Source organism: Cygnus olor, chromosome 6 (genome assembly GCF_009769625.2).
Source record: "Cygnus olor isolate bCygOlo1 chromosome 6, bCygOlo1.pri.v2, whole genome shotgun sequence".
In the NCBI taxonomy this organism is placed as follows: Eukaryota; Metazoa; Chordata; class Aves; order Anseriformes; family Anatidae; genus Cygnus; species Cygnus olor.
Genome location: NC_049174.1, coordinates 39,703,213 through 39,722,236, shown reverse-complemented (window position 1 = coordinate 39,722,236; position 19,024 = coordinate 39,703,213). Strand labels below are relative to the sequence as shown.

The 19,024-nt window shown below is 44.9% G+C and overlaps 1 protein-coding gene across 1 annotated transcript in view; it reads right to left on the bottom strand.

Moving 5' to 3' along the window:
• The window catches only part of GPD2 (glycerol-3-phosphate dehydrogenase 2), a 56,469-nt gene that overhangs the window by 32,462 nt on the left and 4,983 nt on the right, over positions 1-19,024 (bottom strand). Inside the window, 2 exon segments of the mRNA XM_040562547.1 lie at positions 3,702-3,873; positions 12,063-12,170. Coding sequence (XP_040418481.1) covers positions 3,702-3,873; positions 12,063-12,164 — 274 coding nt within the window. The 5' untranslated portion in view covers positions 12,165-12,170.

Sequence of the window (19,024 nt, the reverse complement as noted above, 5' to 3'; positions counted from 1 at the left end):
TGCCCTGTGATGGGCTCTCCTGGCACTGATGTGCTCACGCCCAAGGAAGAGCCCACTGGATCAACGCTTTCAAGTCATCCCCACAATACCACTGTGAATCCTGGCACAGACATTATTTTGCTCCCCAAGCAGTTTACTCAAGAAAGCTGTAGCACCCAAAACCAACCAAATCTTAATGCTATTCTACTGAAATAAGTGATTACGGATTGGAGGAAGACTTGAAAGGAAAAGCATGGTGAACTTCAATGGCAGTGGCAGGGCTCCAATGCAACCTTATTTGTTTAACAGACAAAAAAGAGGGAGGTTTTCCTTAACATAGACGATATTTAAGGTGTAACGCAAGACTACGTAAATGTACCAGAACACCAGACACTATGTATATTGCAAGTTGAAAACTTGCAACCACTTCTAATGAGACCATCATCAGCCATAGGGCTAAGATAAAACATGCTGTGTTCCGTAGCTTTGCTGCATCCAAGCCAGACCAATCTTTCAGGTTTAAGACCATATTCAGCATTTCACCATAGGCAATCACTCCATTCAAAACCAACTGTATACCAGCTTTACAGGTGTAATCCACAATCACAGTCCCAGATGTTTAAAGATAGAGCAAACCCCCCTGATTTTTATGGGGAAGCAAATGAACACCTACTTCTAATACTGAAGCTTGTTACTCATTACTTGTGAGTTTGCACAAATATGAGTTTGCCATAAATTCATTTTACCAACAAAATTAAACAGACATTATCAACATGCAACTTATAACCATGGAAGCTGTGGTTCAATGTGTGTCACTACCCAGACCTTGGTTCTGGGGACCTTCAGAGGCTGTTTCACTTTATTTTTTTTTAAAACATTTGGATCCAGAGATATGGAGAACATGCATGCATATGTATAATATTCTGTCATATATATGAAATTAATTTTATAATTAAGACAAATATGTAGTATATTAACTGAGCTAGGAACTGTAGGAAAGTGAAAAACTAAGTTTATCTGCAGCTTGCTATGTACTTACTACGACAGTGCTCATTCAGACATCCTCCTTTTACACATTATATAGGCAAAGGGCACATACACAAAATGTTAGTTACTAGACAGTACAAAGCATTTCAGACATACTCAAAATGCATGACACTGCCAGGTGCTGACAGTTTTACTAGCACAAAAAAGGGATAACCACATGGCTCAGAAACATTCATACGAGTCCAGAACACACAGTGCTTTACCATGAACATTGAGCATTATAAGGCTTGTTCTAACACACACTCAGAGTTTGCATGTTTGTGTCCCCAGTTACACTGAAGGACTGGGGAAAAAGCTTTCTGTGGGTGAAGGCACGCAGCTTCATACAGCAGTCGCTATGACCCCACACACCCCAGTACTGTCTGCAGTACGTCCTGCATATGAAGAAAGTGCTGGTACCCTCGTCTTGAAGGAGACTGGCATTAGGTTATTTGATGGAAGTTAAAAGAAAGGAAGAGAAAGGAAATGTGTGATTAACAGGTGCTTTTTAACGATAAGATACAGGCAACAGCCTGTATCTGGCACACAGCTACAGGACAGCCGTCACTGACTCCCAGTATCCAGCATAAGTAAACCCAACTAAGAAAAGCACCACAGGACAAGAACATGGCAATCTTTCACTTACAAAACGTATGTAAACATATGTAGAAGGACAATCTGCTATAGAAATTAGCATAACAGACCCCCCTCCAGCACTAGAGGAATCCTAAAACTATGCAGGCAAGGCAAAAGGAAATTCAGCGATACTGTTTCTGAAACCAACAGCAACAACACAACTGTGATGCCCAGGGAGGAGAGCACTACCTGCATTAGAAGCTATCCCTCAGGTCCCTCCTTCACCGTCTCTGAGGACGGCTTCATATTTTTGGTTGTTGAAAGTAGATTTTAACATCTGTTGGTCTCCCAAAATCTACGTCCTTAAATTATTACTGGTAACTTCCAAAGATCAGAGTAATTTATTTTTGTCAAATGTAACAAAGATTAATGGATATAATCAGAAATAATTTGGTGAAGATATATCAAACACATGAAAAGCAAGACTTGTTGTTAAGTGAAGCAAACAGAATAAGAGCAAGTTCCATGAATGAACAGCAACAATGCACAATTCATTACCAAATGCCTAGGAATATTTCACACTTCAGAATCTACTGATATGATCATAATATCTAGTCAAAGGATAAATATAGATTACCTATAATATTTTCTGTTTACCTTTACAACTGCATTTTCCACCACAATATAGCAAAGGCAGAAATTAAAAGATACCTTTTCATGTATTATTCAAGGTAACTTGGTAATAAACTAAATTTGTATTCATCTCCCAATGATGCATTACTCACTGCTCAATCCATTTCAAAGCACTCACACCTTCTGGACAAGTGTTTTCTAATTCAGACTCCACATAACACTCCTGGAGTCAGGTGTTGCCTCTTACTTCTGACATAACTACATGTTAAGAACCTGAAGAATTTTATGACTATATACTACTTTTTGTACCGTATTCTTTCCCCACTTCAGTTCCAAGAACTGAAACAAGGTCAAGACACACAGACACTAAAATAGTGATTGATTCCCTTTCATTGGCCAATTCCACTAAAAAAACAACGGATAGACAATATTCCAAGATAAGCTTTTCTCACAAGTCTTTACACAGCTTTTTGAATAAAAATACGATATAGCATTTTAACAGAACAGGACTTGATGCTACAGCCTCCTTCAGAAAGACAACCCGTGCATTCTCACTTCCTTATCTAAAGCTCTATTTTCACTGAACTTGTAAAATTACTAATCATCTCTGAGAGCAGTCAAGTTTGATTAGGACCTGCTGGCTACGGTTACCGTGCAAGGTGGATGACAGCAGGTGTTGGTGTCCTACATTTTCACCCCATAACTAGAACTCCGCACAGGACTGAAAGGCTGCAGAAGCTGCCACACCTCCATCAGGCAACAGATGTTTGATACTACATATTCTCAGCCTCTCACAGAAGTCAGGTAAAAAGCATGATCTTAAACTCATTTTACTTCAAGCTTTTCCTAAGTTAAGGCTACACATAAGGTTAAGATTCAATTCTGCCACTTTGAGTACTTTCTTAAACCAGTTACACAGCTAATCTCCTACAAGAGAAAAAAATCAGAGCACAGACCTACTCCATGCACCTGCAGACTGAATGATGTGTCTTCATTGAAAATCCAGACGGACTTCTCTAAATCTGCAATATAACAACCAGCTATAAAGCAACAGAAGCTGTAGCTATCTCACATTACAAGAAATGAGCTTGAGAGCCACTATGCCTCATCCAGAATTCATGCTTGCCCCTTTCAATGTACTTGCTAGAAGTGCTGTGCAAGTGTCTTCTCTTTGCTGCAGACACAAGTGTGACTACAGATAAACCTGCTAAGTAAGAAGCAACAGAAGATAAGTCCCTCCAGGAGTGGCCAGCAAAAAGGCTTATGTTAACGTGAACTGCATAAACATCTAGACAGTGAAGACTGCTGAAACAAAAATAATGACTTTTCTTTGAGTTCATTTCAACTTCTGAGATCAGAAAGTTTTATAACCAGGCATTCAGAGGACATGTCCTCGACCTTCAAGTGATTTTGAGAAAGCCAATCTGATTAATTTGTTATAAACCATGTAATCCAAGAATGAAATGCAATTTATTTTCAAGTCTTACCCCTGGTGACTGCATCTAAAGCACAGCCACATCCTGTCGCTCCTCCACCTATAACAAGGACATCAAATTCACGTGTGGTTTGTAGTGCCAAAATCTGCTCTTCTCTTGTGGGAAAATCGTGCTTTATTGGAACAGTCACTGCTTCTGCAGCTTGGACATTCACAAAGGTACCCTACAATGGTTAAAAACAAAACATAAGGATCTGTATTTATTGTGTATACAAAAATATACATGTACACATACATACAAATGCAACAACAAATCACAGCACTTTTTATAAACAAAGGAAAACTCAAATATCCCAAGTCACCTAACCTAGATATGACGACAATACTGTATTAAAACATTATGGAACAAATAGTATTAACAACAGTAAGGGCTAACACACACTGAAGTGGGTAAGATGAAGTAAATACAATGCTGTATTCAAATGCTATTACTTATGTTATAACTAGGAATAGACTTCTGCTATGTGAAACGTTACAGGATGCACAGGAAATAGTTAAAAAATACACAGGTTCTCAACTCTGACAATAAAATCCATCAAGCAAAGGACTTAAAGATTGATGTACATTTTATATTTTAAAATTGATTGCTTGCATAGTGGCATTAATCTAAGCTCAAATTTGATTAAGTTCATAAGACTACATAGTTTCTTCAGTGTTTTAGTGTACTATATTTGACAAACTATTTCTACATTCTTTTTTAAAAATCTTCTAAACAAAGCAAATTATATCCTTCAGCCTGCTAAAGTAAAACTTTTCTTTACAGTTACAAAAAGTTAACAGTGTGGCAGTTTGCAGAGCAGTTCAGATTCTACTGAAGTGGTTTGGGAATCTCTCCAGCACACTGCTGATTTTCTGCAGGCCACCCCTGCTCCCAGTGTAGTGACCCTGGTGAGAACGGCTGACACGCTTGCCTAGTCCACAAGTATGGGCTGTGGTTTAAATGTTACAGCTTCAACTTGTTTCCAAAGGCTCTCTTCAGTTAATATAGATTTAAGATGAATTCTGCAAACCTTTGCAGTCACTGGAAATCACCAAACCTTATTACTGAGCACATATTTCATAAAACATGAACCCACAGCAATGTCTCACGTAACAGCACAGTAATTGTATACACAATAGGCTACAGGCAGGCATCAGTTATTCAAACAGTTAAATAGGATGCAAGATCTTAAGTCATGTGTGCTTCCTCTGATTTCAGCTCCAGGTCTTTTCCTTACAATTTTTCCCCATTCACTATTGTCCCTCATTCTGCACACAGCTAGGCTGTGACTCTCTCTTCACTATTTATTTATTGAATACACAAAGGATCCATCTTTTCCACAAGAAAGTAAATTCGTTTGACAAAAAATACTACTTTCTTACTATTATCTAAAACAATCTACTGTTCAAATAATCTCTTTCCAATCACTACTTACAACCAGCATTAATTTGACACTGGCAAGGAAGCTCCCTTATTTAAGTTTTTATTTCCAAACATTTCTTGAATAAGCTGAACTAGACGACTTTCTCAGTTATAAAATAATTTTATTGCTTACTGCACTGTTAACTGTGAATTACAATTCCTACAGAAATTGCTCCCACGCTCAGTCCCACCATACAAACACACCACCACATGCAGCTTGCCCTGCCTTGGTGTTTCAGTCATTGCTCAGCTGATCTGAGTTCCCCTGTAGTTACGGAGAGCTATCTGCTCGTACAAGCCACCTTCAGGTTTTAATAACTCCAAGCACTTCCCCTGGCATTTGCAATGGAAAGGGAATATACACCTGCCATAGTAAAACAGCTTGACTGACAAAAGGTAGCTCAGCCGCTTGCGGCCATCTGTTCCTATCTGCAGCTGAGCGGGTTTCCAGAAGCTATCTGGCCAAGTGGTGCAGCTCCTCTTTAGCAGGCAATTCGCTGGTTGTCACAGAGCTCTGTGAGCAGACCCGGTGAGTTAAAGGTAAGTGATTCTTGCAACACATCCACTGTAAATTAACAGCCAATTCAGCCACGCACATGAAGCCTAAACTCGGGTTCAATTATGATTGAAGAGTATCATTTCTCAGTGTCCCTATAAACTTATCACTATTGTACAACAGGAAAATAAAGTCCGTAAGCAGCAGTCGTGTCTGAAGGAAGTGCATATTCAAGAGACAATTAATGATCACATTCATCCCGTAATCGTGTGTTATACTGACTAGAGTGCAAGCAGCTCATGCAAATCAGGGCAGCCACAGCTACTTCCATTCTATGTGTTACAGCTCAATGAGGAAAACTGGGCTAGACCAAGAGTGCTTAACTTTATCTCAGGAAGATATGTTTCCTTACTATAATATAATAAGAGAAAAGGGTGAGATTCAAAACAAGGAAGCAGAATCTGCCGAATCATGACAAGCTATGGCATTACTACTCGTTTTTCCATACGTACTGCTCTCAGTTAGTTGATTAGGACATCAATAAGACAGCGTACTTCGAAATCAAAAAAAGCTATAACTAATAACATCTATTGAGTAGATCAAAAGGCAACAAATTAATAACACGGACCAAAGCCAGACTCCCTGCTTCCCTCCACCCACCCCACGGTTAGCGCACCAGGAGGGTTCACGCACTGCCTCGCTCAGCGCCGCAGGCTCAGGAGGTGCCGCTGTAACAAAGCGAGCAGATGCAGGTTCTGGGTGCCACAACAGAAGTGCGGGCAGACAAGCCACAGCCGACAGCCGGACGGTGCCCACACCCGAGCCACGGGCTGCCCTTGCTCCGAGGCACTGTGTGGGCCTGCGGTGCCTGCAGCTCCGGCCCGGCTCTGCGGGCCCCACCCAGCGGCGGGCCACAAGGGCACCGCAACGGAAGGTCTCCTCATCGAGGGCCCGGCTGCAGCCGCAGAGAGAGGCACGCATGCTGCTGGCCCCAGGAGCTCAAGGCCTTACCGAGAGCAGAGAGGTTAAGTCAAAATGAAGAGGAGGAGGACCCTGATCAGCCTCCCCATGGCATCATCTCCTCACTCCCGCACACCTACACCCGTGGCAGCTGGCAGAGACCACCCAACGAGGTACAAAGCCTTGGGGCTACACAGAAGTTCAGCTTCTGCATTGCTCTGCAGCCCGGTGAATCCTGGGCACTGCCATCTCCCGCCCGGGAGCTGGCACTGGGAGCACCCTGGCACTTCTCTTCGCTCCCTCCTCCGTGGGCTTCCCCTCCCAAAGCAGGGTGAGGGCCACAGGAGGTGTTTTCCCCGTGAATAGCTGGTAACTGCAACGCTGCAGCCTTCCTGCCTGCATCGGCAGGGTAACAGCCAGCACTGCTGTTTGGCTTCCTCCACTGTCCATGGCTCTCCTCAGCAAGCTGTTGCATTAAGCACGCGTTTTAGAGCTGTATAATTGCAGGGAATATACACAAGCCACTGATACCAGTTTCCTATTTTCCCTACATATCACCCTGCGACTAACAGATAATAGCGCTGAGAAGGAAGCTTAAGACAGATGCATCCACGGCTTATTTCTGCATGCGTTTTGGCTGATCAAGTTCATCTACATATGTTCCACTTTATAAGCTTTAAACGAAAATTGAAAATCCCCAGCTCAAAATGAAGTTTTGCACTAGATGTCCAGATGTGCCTTCTTCAGCAAAACAGGTGACTATTTTCAAACTATTACCTTAACTTCAGGAAAATAGGAGAATACATGAAAAAAATCAGAGTACAAGAAGTGCTGACATCATTTAAAAAAGAACAAAAATAGTTAAACTAAACACATTATCTACAACCAATACAGTAGAAGACAGACCGGAGTCCCAAGCAAATAGCCACTGGTACAGCAAGAGCATAGAAATCAGCACACCAGAAACTGAAATATAAGCAAAGTGATTAGCACACTAGGAATTGATAGAGATATGATTCATCTTGCTGTCAATTAAATGTGAGACTGAAGAAAAGCTGCATACAGGGATTCCATCTGCAATAACGTGATTAGTTTGGCAGTGAACAAGTATGTTTACTGAAATAAGCAATTGCTGTTTATATCTACAATTTCTCAGGCAAGAGTTCCTTGAATGGTTTTGATTACACTCTTAGCAAGAAGAAATGTAGTTTGGCAGTCTGAATTCAATCAGGAAGTTATAAAGTGATCTAGTAATCCATAAGCAAGTATTCTTGTTAATTTGGCTAATGCAAATCACCAGGTAGGTTCACAGAGCCGAATTTATCATCCATATTCATTAAAAAAGAAAATGGAAGTAATTAAAAACCCAAAAGCAAGCCCTGATGCATTATCATATTATCACTCCCTGCACTGGACTCCCCGTGACAAGCAATTCCTGACCGCCCAACAATGCACTCACGCACCAGGAGGAGAGAAGGATCGCTGGGTGGGCTTCGCTAGGGAGACACAGCACTCTTACAACTCCAGAGCAAAGCAGTGCTTTTTCCTCGGTGACTACAGAAAGAAGTACCAGTAACCCCTGAACCAAACCAAGCACACTAAATAATACCCACATCACATCCAGTACAAGCCCACTTGGCTCAATGAAGGCACACAAAGCACGAACGCGGCAATGTTGTCAGCATCTACAAGAATGCATCACCTTTGCCATTCCTATCTTTCAGCTATCTGAATATTGGAGGCCAAAACAATGATGTACACAGCCTGAGTGCTTCAAGTCTCATGTAGGGGTCCAACTTCACCTCAGGTGATGCGACTCTTCTTTTCAGGAGCTCCTGATCATTAGAGAACTAGAGAGTGCACTGTACACAAATTTGAGAGCTGTCTGCATTGTTTAAGATAAATTTCATTTACAGTGGTAGCATTGAAAGAAATTTAGAAGTCTACACACATTTTTGCTCTGTGTGAAAAATCATTCAGAAGGGACTAGTTTCTTCAGACCCCTGCACTACCATCTGCAGGGATTTCCCCAGCTGTTTCCCTTTCTCTGGAAAGGGATTTTTTTTTTTTTTAAAATCTAAACCAAAAGCCTCCCTGTCAGACCTAGGCACTTGCCCTCAACATCTCAAGCCACCAAGACTGCACAGAAAGCTCAACCGCCTTCCTTAAGGCTAATAGTTACTCAATAGGAAAGAACACCTGTGTGTTTACTGAAAGAGATTTTGCTTGAATTAGTGTCATTCCTACTTATTCCCTTACAGCACAGCATTAAGCTAAACCAGCTTATTAATTCAGTAAATACCCCAGTGATCAGGTTACCATTCAAGACACAGAAGTGCAATATTCATCTATCAGCTTAGGAGTTAAATTCAACAACAGTTCTGTCATGTCAACACGTTCCCATCCTCCTCCTACTCAGCAGGAGCTGTGTGTTGTCAAAAAACAACACACAATACGAGGAGTTGACTGAACTGCTTGTATGTCTGCATATGCCATACATAATCAGAGGATATATATCTATATTGCCTCAATTGCTGTTGCAGAAACATTCTCCCAAATGTCAGCATTTTTATCTGTGTGTGCATAGAAAAATAAGTTGGAATAAACAACCTGAAAACCAGGACAAATTTGAATCAATGGTGCCTTTTATTTCCAAGGTGTAAACGCCCTACAGCCGTTTATATACAGGCAAGGTTAACTGTGCTAACTGTGACATTTTCCTCACAGTCCAGCTTTGACCCTTAAGCCTAGAGAGAACAATATACATTTGAACATCTGAAATTGCCAATACTCACCGCTTTCAGCAGACAAACCACCCACTAATATGCTTGACTAACAGATCCAAGGGAACTCCCAGCCACTCTCAAGGGCCAGAAGCTTGCAACCCACTAGCTTTTTCCCTTGGAATTACCTGGGACAGCTGAGTTTCACAAACACCTAATATCAGCTGAGTGAACACGGAAAACAAAGAGAAATAAGTCAGCTATGTTGTGTGTTCAGAATTATTAAACAAGGTCTTTTTTTCTGTAAGCGGGTGCCCCTCATTCCAGGGGGATAGCCACTACACAGACACCCAGACCCCCTGGGTGAGGCAGTACTTACAGACATGGGGAAAGATGGAGCATGCTACTGCACTTGCATTTTATTTTTATCTTATGTGATGGATTCTGTTCATGAAATAACAAATAGACTTCCCACAATGTGTAGCCAATTAGTGCACACCTTGGGGCAATATCCCTCCCTGGCACAGGAAGGGAAGATCTTTGCCCTAGCATACATTTGATTGGCAGGCATTATTAAAAAGAGGACACTTGGGCTGGGGGATATGCCCACAGCTTAGATATGTCAACACTACAAATGGACTGTCCTCCTTTGTGTCAATCCCTCCAGTTATGTTCCACCTGCTGCCCTATATTAGGTGTTTAAGGCAGCAGCTTTAAGGGACATCACGTGGGAAATGTGCAAGTTAGTACAACATGAAAACAACATGCTGTTCACTTGACAGATCCATTTGCTTACACATATGCTGGAAATTTTTCAGATCCTCTGTAGACAGATACTACACAATAGGTTCAGAAATCAAGGAACAAGTGGATATTTCATTCTGACACCATGACCACCTTCTGTAAAGCTTTGTTTTTTAAACTGCCTTTAAAAATTTGTAACAATCATCCAATAACAACAAAACTGGAAATTCTCTGAATCCCGTAACATTGCATATATGACAAATTAACTATCCAGATCAGTTTTGCCTTCCAACTTTGCTTATTTAACAGTCCTAAGATTTGAAGCTGCAGTTTCTGACAGTAATGAAGCCAGAATGTAAAATCCTGTGATAAAGACTCCAGAGAGAGTCAGAAACGGCATTAGCAGCTAGGCGCAAGACAGGCAGTCCAATGGGAAGCTCACTTATAAAGCTAGGATTTATTTTCTGCAACAGTATCTGAAGCTATAAGGATCCTGGCTTATCCACTTTCCAGCTAGGTCCCCCAGGAATGACTCATCTCATTTGCTTTACCATTATCTCAGCTGATTTCCTCCTCCACACAGAAACAGCCAGAAGTTTCAGATTATCATTTGTTTGGACCAGTAGTGCACACCTTCATCAAGCTAAGAACAGACTGCCTACCATCACTCACTGCCTTACCCTGAATTAGACCACTACAATTACTTGTATTCCCGGTCGTCAGTTTCCCCATTTTGAATGGGAACCTATAGTAAACGTGTGGCAGCTAGGCAGTTCAGAGTAACAGCCTGCCACTGATAAAGAGCTGACCAGCTACATTTCTGAGGTGAGAAGCAGAAAGCTCCATGCAGAAGGTGCACCTGCTCACCCAGCTGCTGAAACTGGTATTGCCTGAAAGGAAGGAGGAGAAGGCACCCCCCCCCCTCAGGGCTCAAGCTTCTTCCAAACCCAGATGGACAGGCCAGAGCTCTGACTGCACCTACTTCAAACCATATGGAAAATGGATTGCAAATATTGTCAGCCAAGGGTGAGGTACCAGCCTCAAAGCTTACACTTAACAGCAGATAAGACGTGTCTCTTTATATGCGTCTACTGACCCTGGAAAAAAAGTTATGAAATAACTCCAAAGCACAGCTCAACTGCATTAAAAATAAGAGATTTATTTGCTTAAAAATAGTAGCTGATCAACACCAGATCTGCTTAAAACAATCCACAACTTTGCTTTTACTGATTCCTTTTACTGATTTTTTTCCTTGGCTTCTGCATAGGGAAGTAGGGAAAAAAGCATAGCTGCTTCAATTTGGCTGGAAGAAGTAGTTATGACAGTGAATCTATTTTCTACTACAGAAAGAATCAATCCGCAAACTGGATTGAAATCTACTGCATCTTTCTGATACCACTATTTCACTTTAACAGTATGTTTTCAACATCAGCCTTTACTGCTCTTGGAATTTTTATCTTGTCGGCAAGCCTTAATTACCTGAAATACAGCGCCGAACTGTCATGAACATACCAGCATCTAGGTTGTGCCCACCCAGTCAGACACCAGTCACCACGAGAAACGGGAGCCTTGCAACTGACTTCTTTGGCACAGAGCCCATCCTGAAACAGTTTTCAGTTGTCTGAACTGGCCGAGAACTGCCACAGTCACTGCTTTAAAGCTGAGATTTTTCAGAGGTAATCCTGGTGGTTACACTTCAAGCTGCTACGTTTGAAAATACCTTCCAAACTATTTACTACTTAGACTTCAATCAATACTTTTCACTTCTGCAACTAAGTGAAACCCCTCGTAGTACCCAAAGAACATTTTTAAACGTGAGAAATGATTTACAAGAATCATACTTCCCCACCGGTTAAAGACCTACAATAGCGAAACATCATTTAACGCCATCCTCCAGATAGCACCCAGCAGATCAAGCTGAGAGGCTCTTGGCATTCCTTTCCAAAGGAAACTATTCGTATAAGCCTAACATACGCTCAAACAGATTTTAAGTTTCATATTTTATCAGAAGTCATAATTAATACTTACGTGTTTGTTTCTATACTGAGAAAATTGAGAGAGGCCAAAAACTGTTGCTATGGCACCTCCTCCAATGAGAACAGTTCCTTTCACTGCCTTCTGAAATGCCATTTTTTACTGTAAGAAAAGAAGATAAAAATTAATAGGCAGTTTTGCCATGTTAGAATCTAGGCTACACAGAACAGACCATTTGTAGAAGCTAATGACAATGTTTTGACAAGTTGAAATTTAGAGTAGCAATAGATTAATTAACGATTTTCACTGCAATACTAATGATTTCTAAACAAAATGTAGAGAGGGGCAAGCCAGAACACTGGTATTTGCTATTGAAGCTGACTGACAAAAGAGTATTTAGATATACAGGTAGATGTGTACGTACATACACATTTTGTGCCGTAAGCACTTGTCACATAACCGAGCACTTACAATACCATGGCAGAGGCAGAACGAGAGCACCCTGTCATCAGCCAGATGGCCACCAAATCCTCATCACAACACAACAGCTGATCTGCTTGACAAAATCACCCTCAGCCACCCTCCATCCCATCAAAACTATTTCTACAACCAAATCCGCCCAACAGCACTCTATCCTGGATTCCCACCAGGAATTACGATTCTGCTCTTCACAGTACACCAAAGCTTGTCCTACCCAGAGCGGTGCAGAATGCTAGTCAGGAAACAGGTCCCTCAGCAAGAAGCAGCAGAGACCGCGGAGAAGACTAAGTGGCTTAAAACAAGTGCAGAACTTCAACATCTAGCTACAGAGGTATTAAAGCTGGGCCTATGTAGGTCAGGCAGATTCTTGAAAGGGCCAGTGTTTGGACGCTGAACGAAAAATTTGCATGGAACTGACCTGAATCTTAAGTAGGCACAGCCTAACCCATCTTCCCAGGAGCAAGGCGGCTCGCATCCCATAGAAACAACATGCAACAGATTTGAGCAGCTTCAGTCAGTGCTCCAAGTCCTTAGGTTACGAGGACATCTTTGTCTGTGCCCCAGATTCACACAGCAGTCTCTACACAAGAGATCCAGCACCGTGAAGACTTTGAGCACAGGCAGGCGATGCATACAGCAGGCCTGCAGAGCAGCAGGGGTGGCTCTGGGCCCTATTTCTTCTTTCCGTCTGCATAACCATTACTCTTTCTTCAAAAGATTTACAGCAAACATGTTTAAAAACACAAGCCAAATAAGAAAACTTCATTTTAAGATGGTATCAATCTTAACTTCGTTATCTGTGCACTATGCTTGCAGCACATCCATGGGGGAAAACAAGTGCACAAGCAATTATTGTAGGCAAATATTTTAGGTATAGTTGTCACATGTTTGTATTGTATGCACTGGTTATTGTACAGGAAGCAAAGACTTGTACCTTCCCAGAAGGCTTTTGAAAGAGCAGCATGTACGTTCTCAAAGGTTCCCAACACAAAGATAGCCTTTCTCGGTCTCTATGTAGAGTATCACACAGCCCATTCAGTTCCTACTTCAGTTTTAAGAAGTACGAGTTTAATCTTTCCTTCATATCATGACCTGGGGGAGTCAAAGGGAAAGGCAACACAATCCCCCAGCAGCATCTCAAAGCAAGCTCACCGCCGCCTCAGAAGCTACAGCAGCTCTGTAGGAACGGGGCGAGCAGCGACCCAAAGGCAGGGAGCAGCCCGCTACCCCCAGCGCAGCGCTCCAGGAAGCGGCGACCTATGCCAGCTGCAACGCTGGCAGGCCACCCCGCACCTCCCCTACACTACCTAGAATGAACAAAGTACCAGAATTGACAAAAACCAGGCCCTACAAACGCACACCCTACCACCTTCAGTCTGTCACTGATACAGCGTCCCCTCTACGTATCTGGAAATACCTATGGATACTCCTGAAGCCATAGCACAGTACGCACCTCACAGGAATTGAGGTGTGCCGTCACCACACTTTCAACCTCCTGCAAAATAAGAAAAACAACACACGACAATCAACATCAGCTCACATACTGCCTATGGCTGCACAAAGCATATGGCGATGGTGAACACATACACAGCATCCAAGCACTCTGTGTACTATACATTTCTACCATACGGTTTCTTCAAGTCGCTAGAATAATAACTCAGCTTTCAGAATGCAAACTGGTGGCAAGCGCAAAGCAGTTTCACACACCTTACGCAGCGGCAGAGAATCGCTTCAAGTAGGACTACGAGACCCTAGCTTACAAATGCCTGCTCCGGGAACACAATATGCTCTACGATCCAAGTGAGTTTTAAAAGAACAAATTAGCATCTTCCAACGAGCCAGCTCACATGTCTGAAGAGATGCTGGCTTTCAAGAAAACAAATGGAAGCATGTCCACACGCTGCTTTTTGTAATCAAGTTCAGCAAAGGGTGATCGCTGAAGCACAAATCCCTACTTGTCCCAGTTCAGCTAACAATGAACAAACTAACTGCGAGCGCTGGCTCAGCAGCTGATACGAGGCGGCAAGAGCAGCCCGCACGCTCCCAGCCAAGCGCCGAACGGCGAGGCAGCCTCCACCAGCAGGGCCAGCACCGGCCTGCGGAGCAGCAGAGCCCAGAGCAAGGTCACGAAGCCCAGGTGACCAACTCCTGCCTCCCATTCACCGCCCTCCTCAAGCCTTTTCCAAGACTTCCTCGCGCAGACCAGGTACGCACCTACCAGAGGTGAACCTCTGCATTCTCACTCACTGATTAAACACTAGCTCTCCCAGATAAGAGTTTGTTAAAACAATCCCCCACAACAACCACAAGAAGTCACCCACAACACCAGCTTCGATTCAAAAAGCGTCTCTGTCATCAGCTCTAACACAATACTACACCGACAAGCTAATAGCTTTTATTTAACCATTTCCTATACGAAAACCTCTGCTAGGAACCCAGCAAACTCCACTGCCGTTACATGCAATAAGTTCTCCTCCATTTGCATAAGTAACTTCAGAAGACTGACTGTCCTTTAAGAGATTATCAGAAGCAAATGAAAGTTCAGTTCAAAACTGGTTTCTACAAATTTTGGATGAGAAATGCAGAATCTTTACGGTGTAACAGACACTACTCTAGTCTTTTGGCACACTAACCTTTTCCACCTTTAAATTCGTACCGGTGAAGCTGTTCACCCTACAGAACCCAGCGCAGGTTGCACAGCACGTGCAGAGGTCTGCAGAGCCCCACCGCTGCCCGAGAATGCTGATGCTTGGCCACAAGAAGTCAGACCCAGGGAGCCGAAATTCACCGCCTGCCTGGCCGCTTCCACCAGCCGCAGAGCTGGCTTCCTTGCATGGAGCCATACAGCGGGTGCAGGTAATGATGGCGGGGAAAAAGCAAGAGACCAAGGTTTGAGTGTTCGTGTATACCAGGCTGCAAGTCACAGCAGTTGGGCAGCTGCTCAAAAGCTGAGGTAGAAGCACTGAAGGAGGACCTGCCCGGACAGCCGTGGCAGCCACCTCTGCCGTCTGAGCTTCCCGTCCCTACAGGGGAAGCGCGGCTGCCCACACAGCGGTACGGTACGGTGGGATCCAGCTGCCCGCCGCCTCCCACGGCCGAGCGGCGTGCTGTCAGCACACACGTCAGGATTTGGAGGGCTGCAGCGAGCCTCCTCGCTCACACAGCCGCCTCCCAGCAGCTAAGGCAGCGCCAGGAGGCGGCCCACGCCGGCACAGCGGGGCGCAAAGGCGCGCGTGCCTCGGGACTGCCTCGCTGCTCCCGCACCCGTACCGATGCCATCCCGCCGCAGGGACTGTGCCTGACCACGCCAAAACGACGTGCGATGTGCCATTAGGACGGTTCTGCCACACTTTTGTTACTCAGTGACACCAGGAGGAGCCCGGCAGCTCAGTGCCCTCGCTCTGGCCGGGGTTAGGGCCTCTGTCAGCACGGGGCCGACCCTCACCCGCTGGGTGGCCGGGCCCGGCCCTCGGTCAGGCCGCAGGCAGCTCCGCAGAGGACGGAATCGAACGGCCACCTGCACCTTGCTCACCGTTGGTACGAACAGCTTCTTCAGGGACAGAAAGGGAAGCACAGCTTAATGTAAGCCACTCCAACACGAAGCTGGACAGGCATCCAAACCTGCAGACAGCACCTCCGCACCCAGAACGTCTCAGTTTCATCCCAGGAACTCGTTAGCCCATGTCCGAGCAGATGTATCTGGGTTAGGCTGCTTCACCTCCAGGCAAGCAGAGCCCAGGACAAACGGCCACAGATAATTTTGTCTTTGCAGGGGTTTTGCTGTCGCCTGCCCCTCCTGTGAGCAGGGCCCTGCCGCAGCGTGCTGCGCCCCCCGGCCCAAGCCCCCGCCTCCATCTCGGAAGGAGCTGCGCCACGGGTGGCACGCAGCCAGCTCTGCTCCGGGCGGCTGGGGCTCTGCCGAGGCACCAACCCTGCCTCAACGCAGCCAAAGGGAAATTACAGGCTCCCTAAGCACCTACCCGGGAGTTCAAGTTATGTCCCAGAATTGATGCTAAGGAGTACTGCGAGCACAAAACAGGATAAACCAGAGAGCAGAAGAGGAAATGGGAAAGAATGCAGCGCACATAGCTATGACAAGATTGTACACGAGTGCTAAGGACACAGACAAGAGTCTAAGCTTAAAAACTCACCTATTGCAGTGGGTAATAAAACTCACCTCTCTTCCAAGGTGGTATCAGTAACTTGGGATCAAAACTTCAAATTTTATAGCAATATAAATTGTACAGCACAGCACAAGAAGCAGTGCAGTCAGAAATAAGTCACCCTTCTATAACACAGGTATTCCGAGTAATCGTTACACGGCTCAAACAGCATGCAGCGTTTTAATGCTGTAAGCAGCCTGACACTGTAATCACCAGGTCAGGCAAGACTTATCTTTTGTTTCGATACAGGTTTTGATAACAGCACCTTTAGACCCATGCCCTCAGCTCGAGGGCTGGCTGAAGTCCTTGACAGGCTGCGGAACAGGCTGAGGCAGGAGCAAGGAGCCCTCTGCCGTCACAGGGACGGCCAGGGGCACGCCACGAGGAGCGGGTGCAGCACACGGCGTGATCTGTCCAGAAGGAAGCGACCCACGGGAACGCTGCTCGGGGAGCCAGCTGAGCACCGGCAGATGCACGGTGACATCAGCTCAGACTTGTAGCTACAGCAAGATTCCTGATGGCAGCCTGGTGCTACCTTCTGAAGTAGAAGGGAAGAGAAAGAGCTAGTCTACATCGAGTGGGAAGCACACAAAAGGTCCATCAGGACAGATTCATACTTTGTTTCCAGTAAGTCAATACAAACTATTTCGCAGTAAGAACTACTGCACCGAGTTTCTCGACGAGTAATTGAGGACACACTCACCACGATCGAGGTGCCTGGTTTCTCCCGACCTGCAGTCACTGCTGCCAGAAGCACCCGCCCCAGAGCTGCTGCCAGCAAGCCCCCGGGCTGAGCCCCCGCACCCACGGACCCCCGGGCTCCCACACCGCGGCCCAGGGCTGCGCTCCCCCATTAACACGCCCCCCAGAGCGGAGCTCTCCTGCTCTGCTTTCAGCCCCGCATTTGAAAAAGAAACAAAAACCATACAGAGTGCAACTTACATCCTGTTTTTTAAAAAATTATTTCAACACCCGTCTTCGGCAGAAGCTTCTGTACAGGGCGCCCCATATGACAAGTATCTGCCTCCCTGCAGTTCTCAGCAGGCTGACAGAAGTCCTAGGAGGAACTTGTCTTCATTTCCCGCAATGCCCAGCCCAGGCAGTTACCAGACAGCCTGCCTGTTGGCTGGGATCTTATTTTGGGTTGTGTAACGCTATGCAGCCTGCCAGCACGCACACGCACCTACCAGGTCTCCCACCCCTTCTCAAGGTAGCCGGTATTTCCGTGCTCAGGTACCTTCTAATTATCAAGGTGTTGGGCTAGACCTAAGGAGGGCACGGGGAAAGTTGGTGGAAGAATAAGAGGAATGGAGGAGGAGGGAGCGAAGGCAGCGAGGGAGGATTCAGACGCAGTGCCGCAAGTTGGAGATCAAAGAAAGACGACTACTTTAGCAAAAATGCAGAGACAGATGGATACAAACTGTAAAGCTTTGCAATAAGTGTGACGCCCTGTATGCTGCCATCAGACATGGTGTATGAGACGCAAAACCTGTTAAATTAAGAGAAGAAATCCAATCTGTTATGTTGTATATCTGAGTGCTTTATGAGGCCATTACCATGGAATCTGGATGCTTCACATTCCGTTTTAAACGAACACATCTAATAAAGTGAGTCACTCAATGGAAGACTCAAAAATAGAAAACTTATAATCATCACCACTACAGTTTGCATAACTTGCCATTTGCACAGTAGCATTGTCTCATGTTTTTCGTTTTTTCCAAAAGCTTCTCAGGTGGATTTCAGATGAGAGCCCCAGACCAACAAGAGCTCCGGGCTGAGCTGGGGATCTTGCACTGCCTCTGCTTCTCCAGACAGAGGAAGACGCTATCCTCAGCTCCCTCTAATGCTGCTTTTGATCCTCCTTGCAGGACTACTTAAAAGGTAGCCACTGTGATGGTGTGCAGAGCTGCAACAAGCCACTTAGGCCATAATTAGGACTCTTACTATGGGTAGTTTAAGAGTTTAAAGCAGTACTACTCAGAGTGTGATGCTGACAGTTTGCAGCACGCATCCGTGGAGGAATGGCCAAAGAACATGAAAAAGAGGATGTGACCATATCGTATTAACACTCCCATGATAAGATCATCTACCAGCTCTCATGTAGCTGCTCTTATTTGCTTTTTAAAAGACCACAGCGGTTAGTACGTTACACAGCAAGTCAGACCACGCTAACTGAAGCGAGCATCCTAGAAGCAAGTAATTAAAGCTTAAATCAACCAGCACTGAAGAAGCCTGCCCTGCAGCACTCCGAACAGCCAGCAGGCGTACCTCTCCCCAGGTTACCTGGGTCCCACCTCCTGGGCCGACCTCTGCTCTCTGTTACCTACCCAGCAATGACACAAAGAGGAGAACAAAGCAGCACGCTCCGCAAGG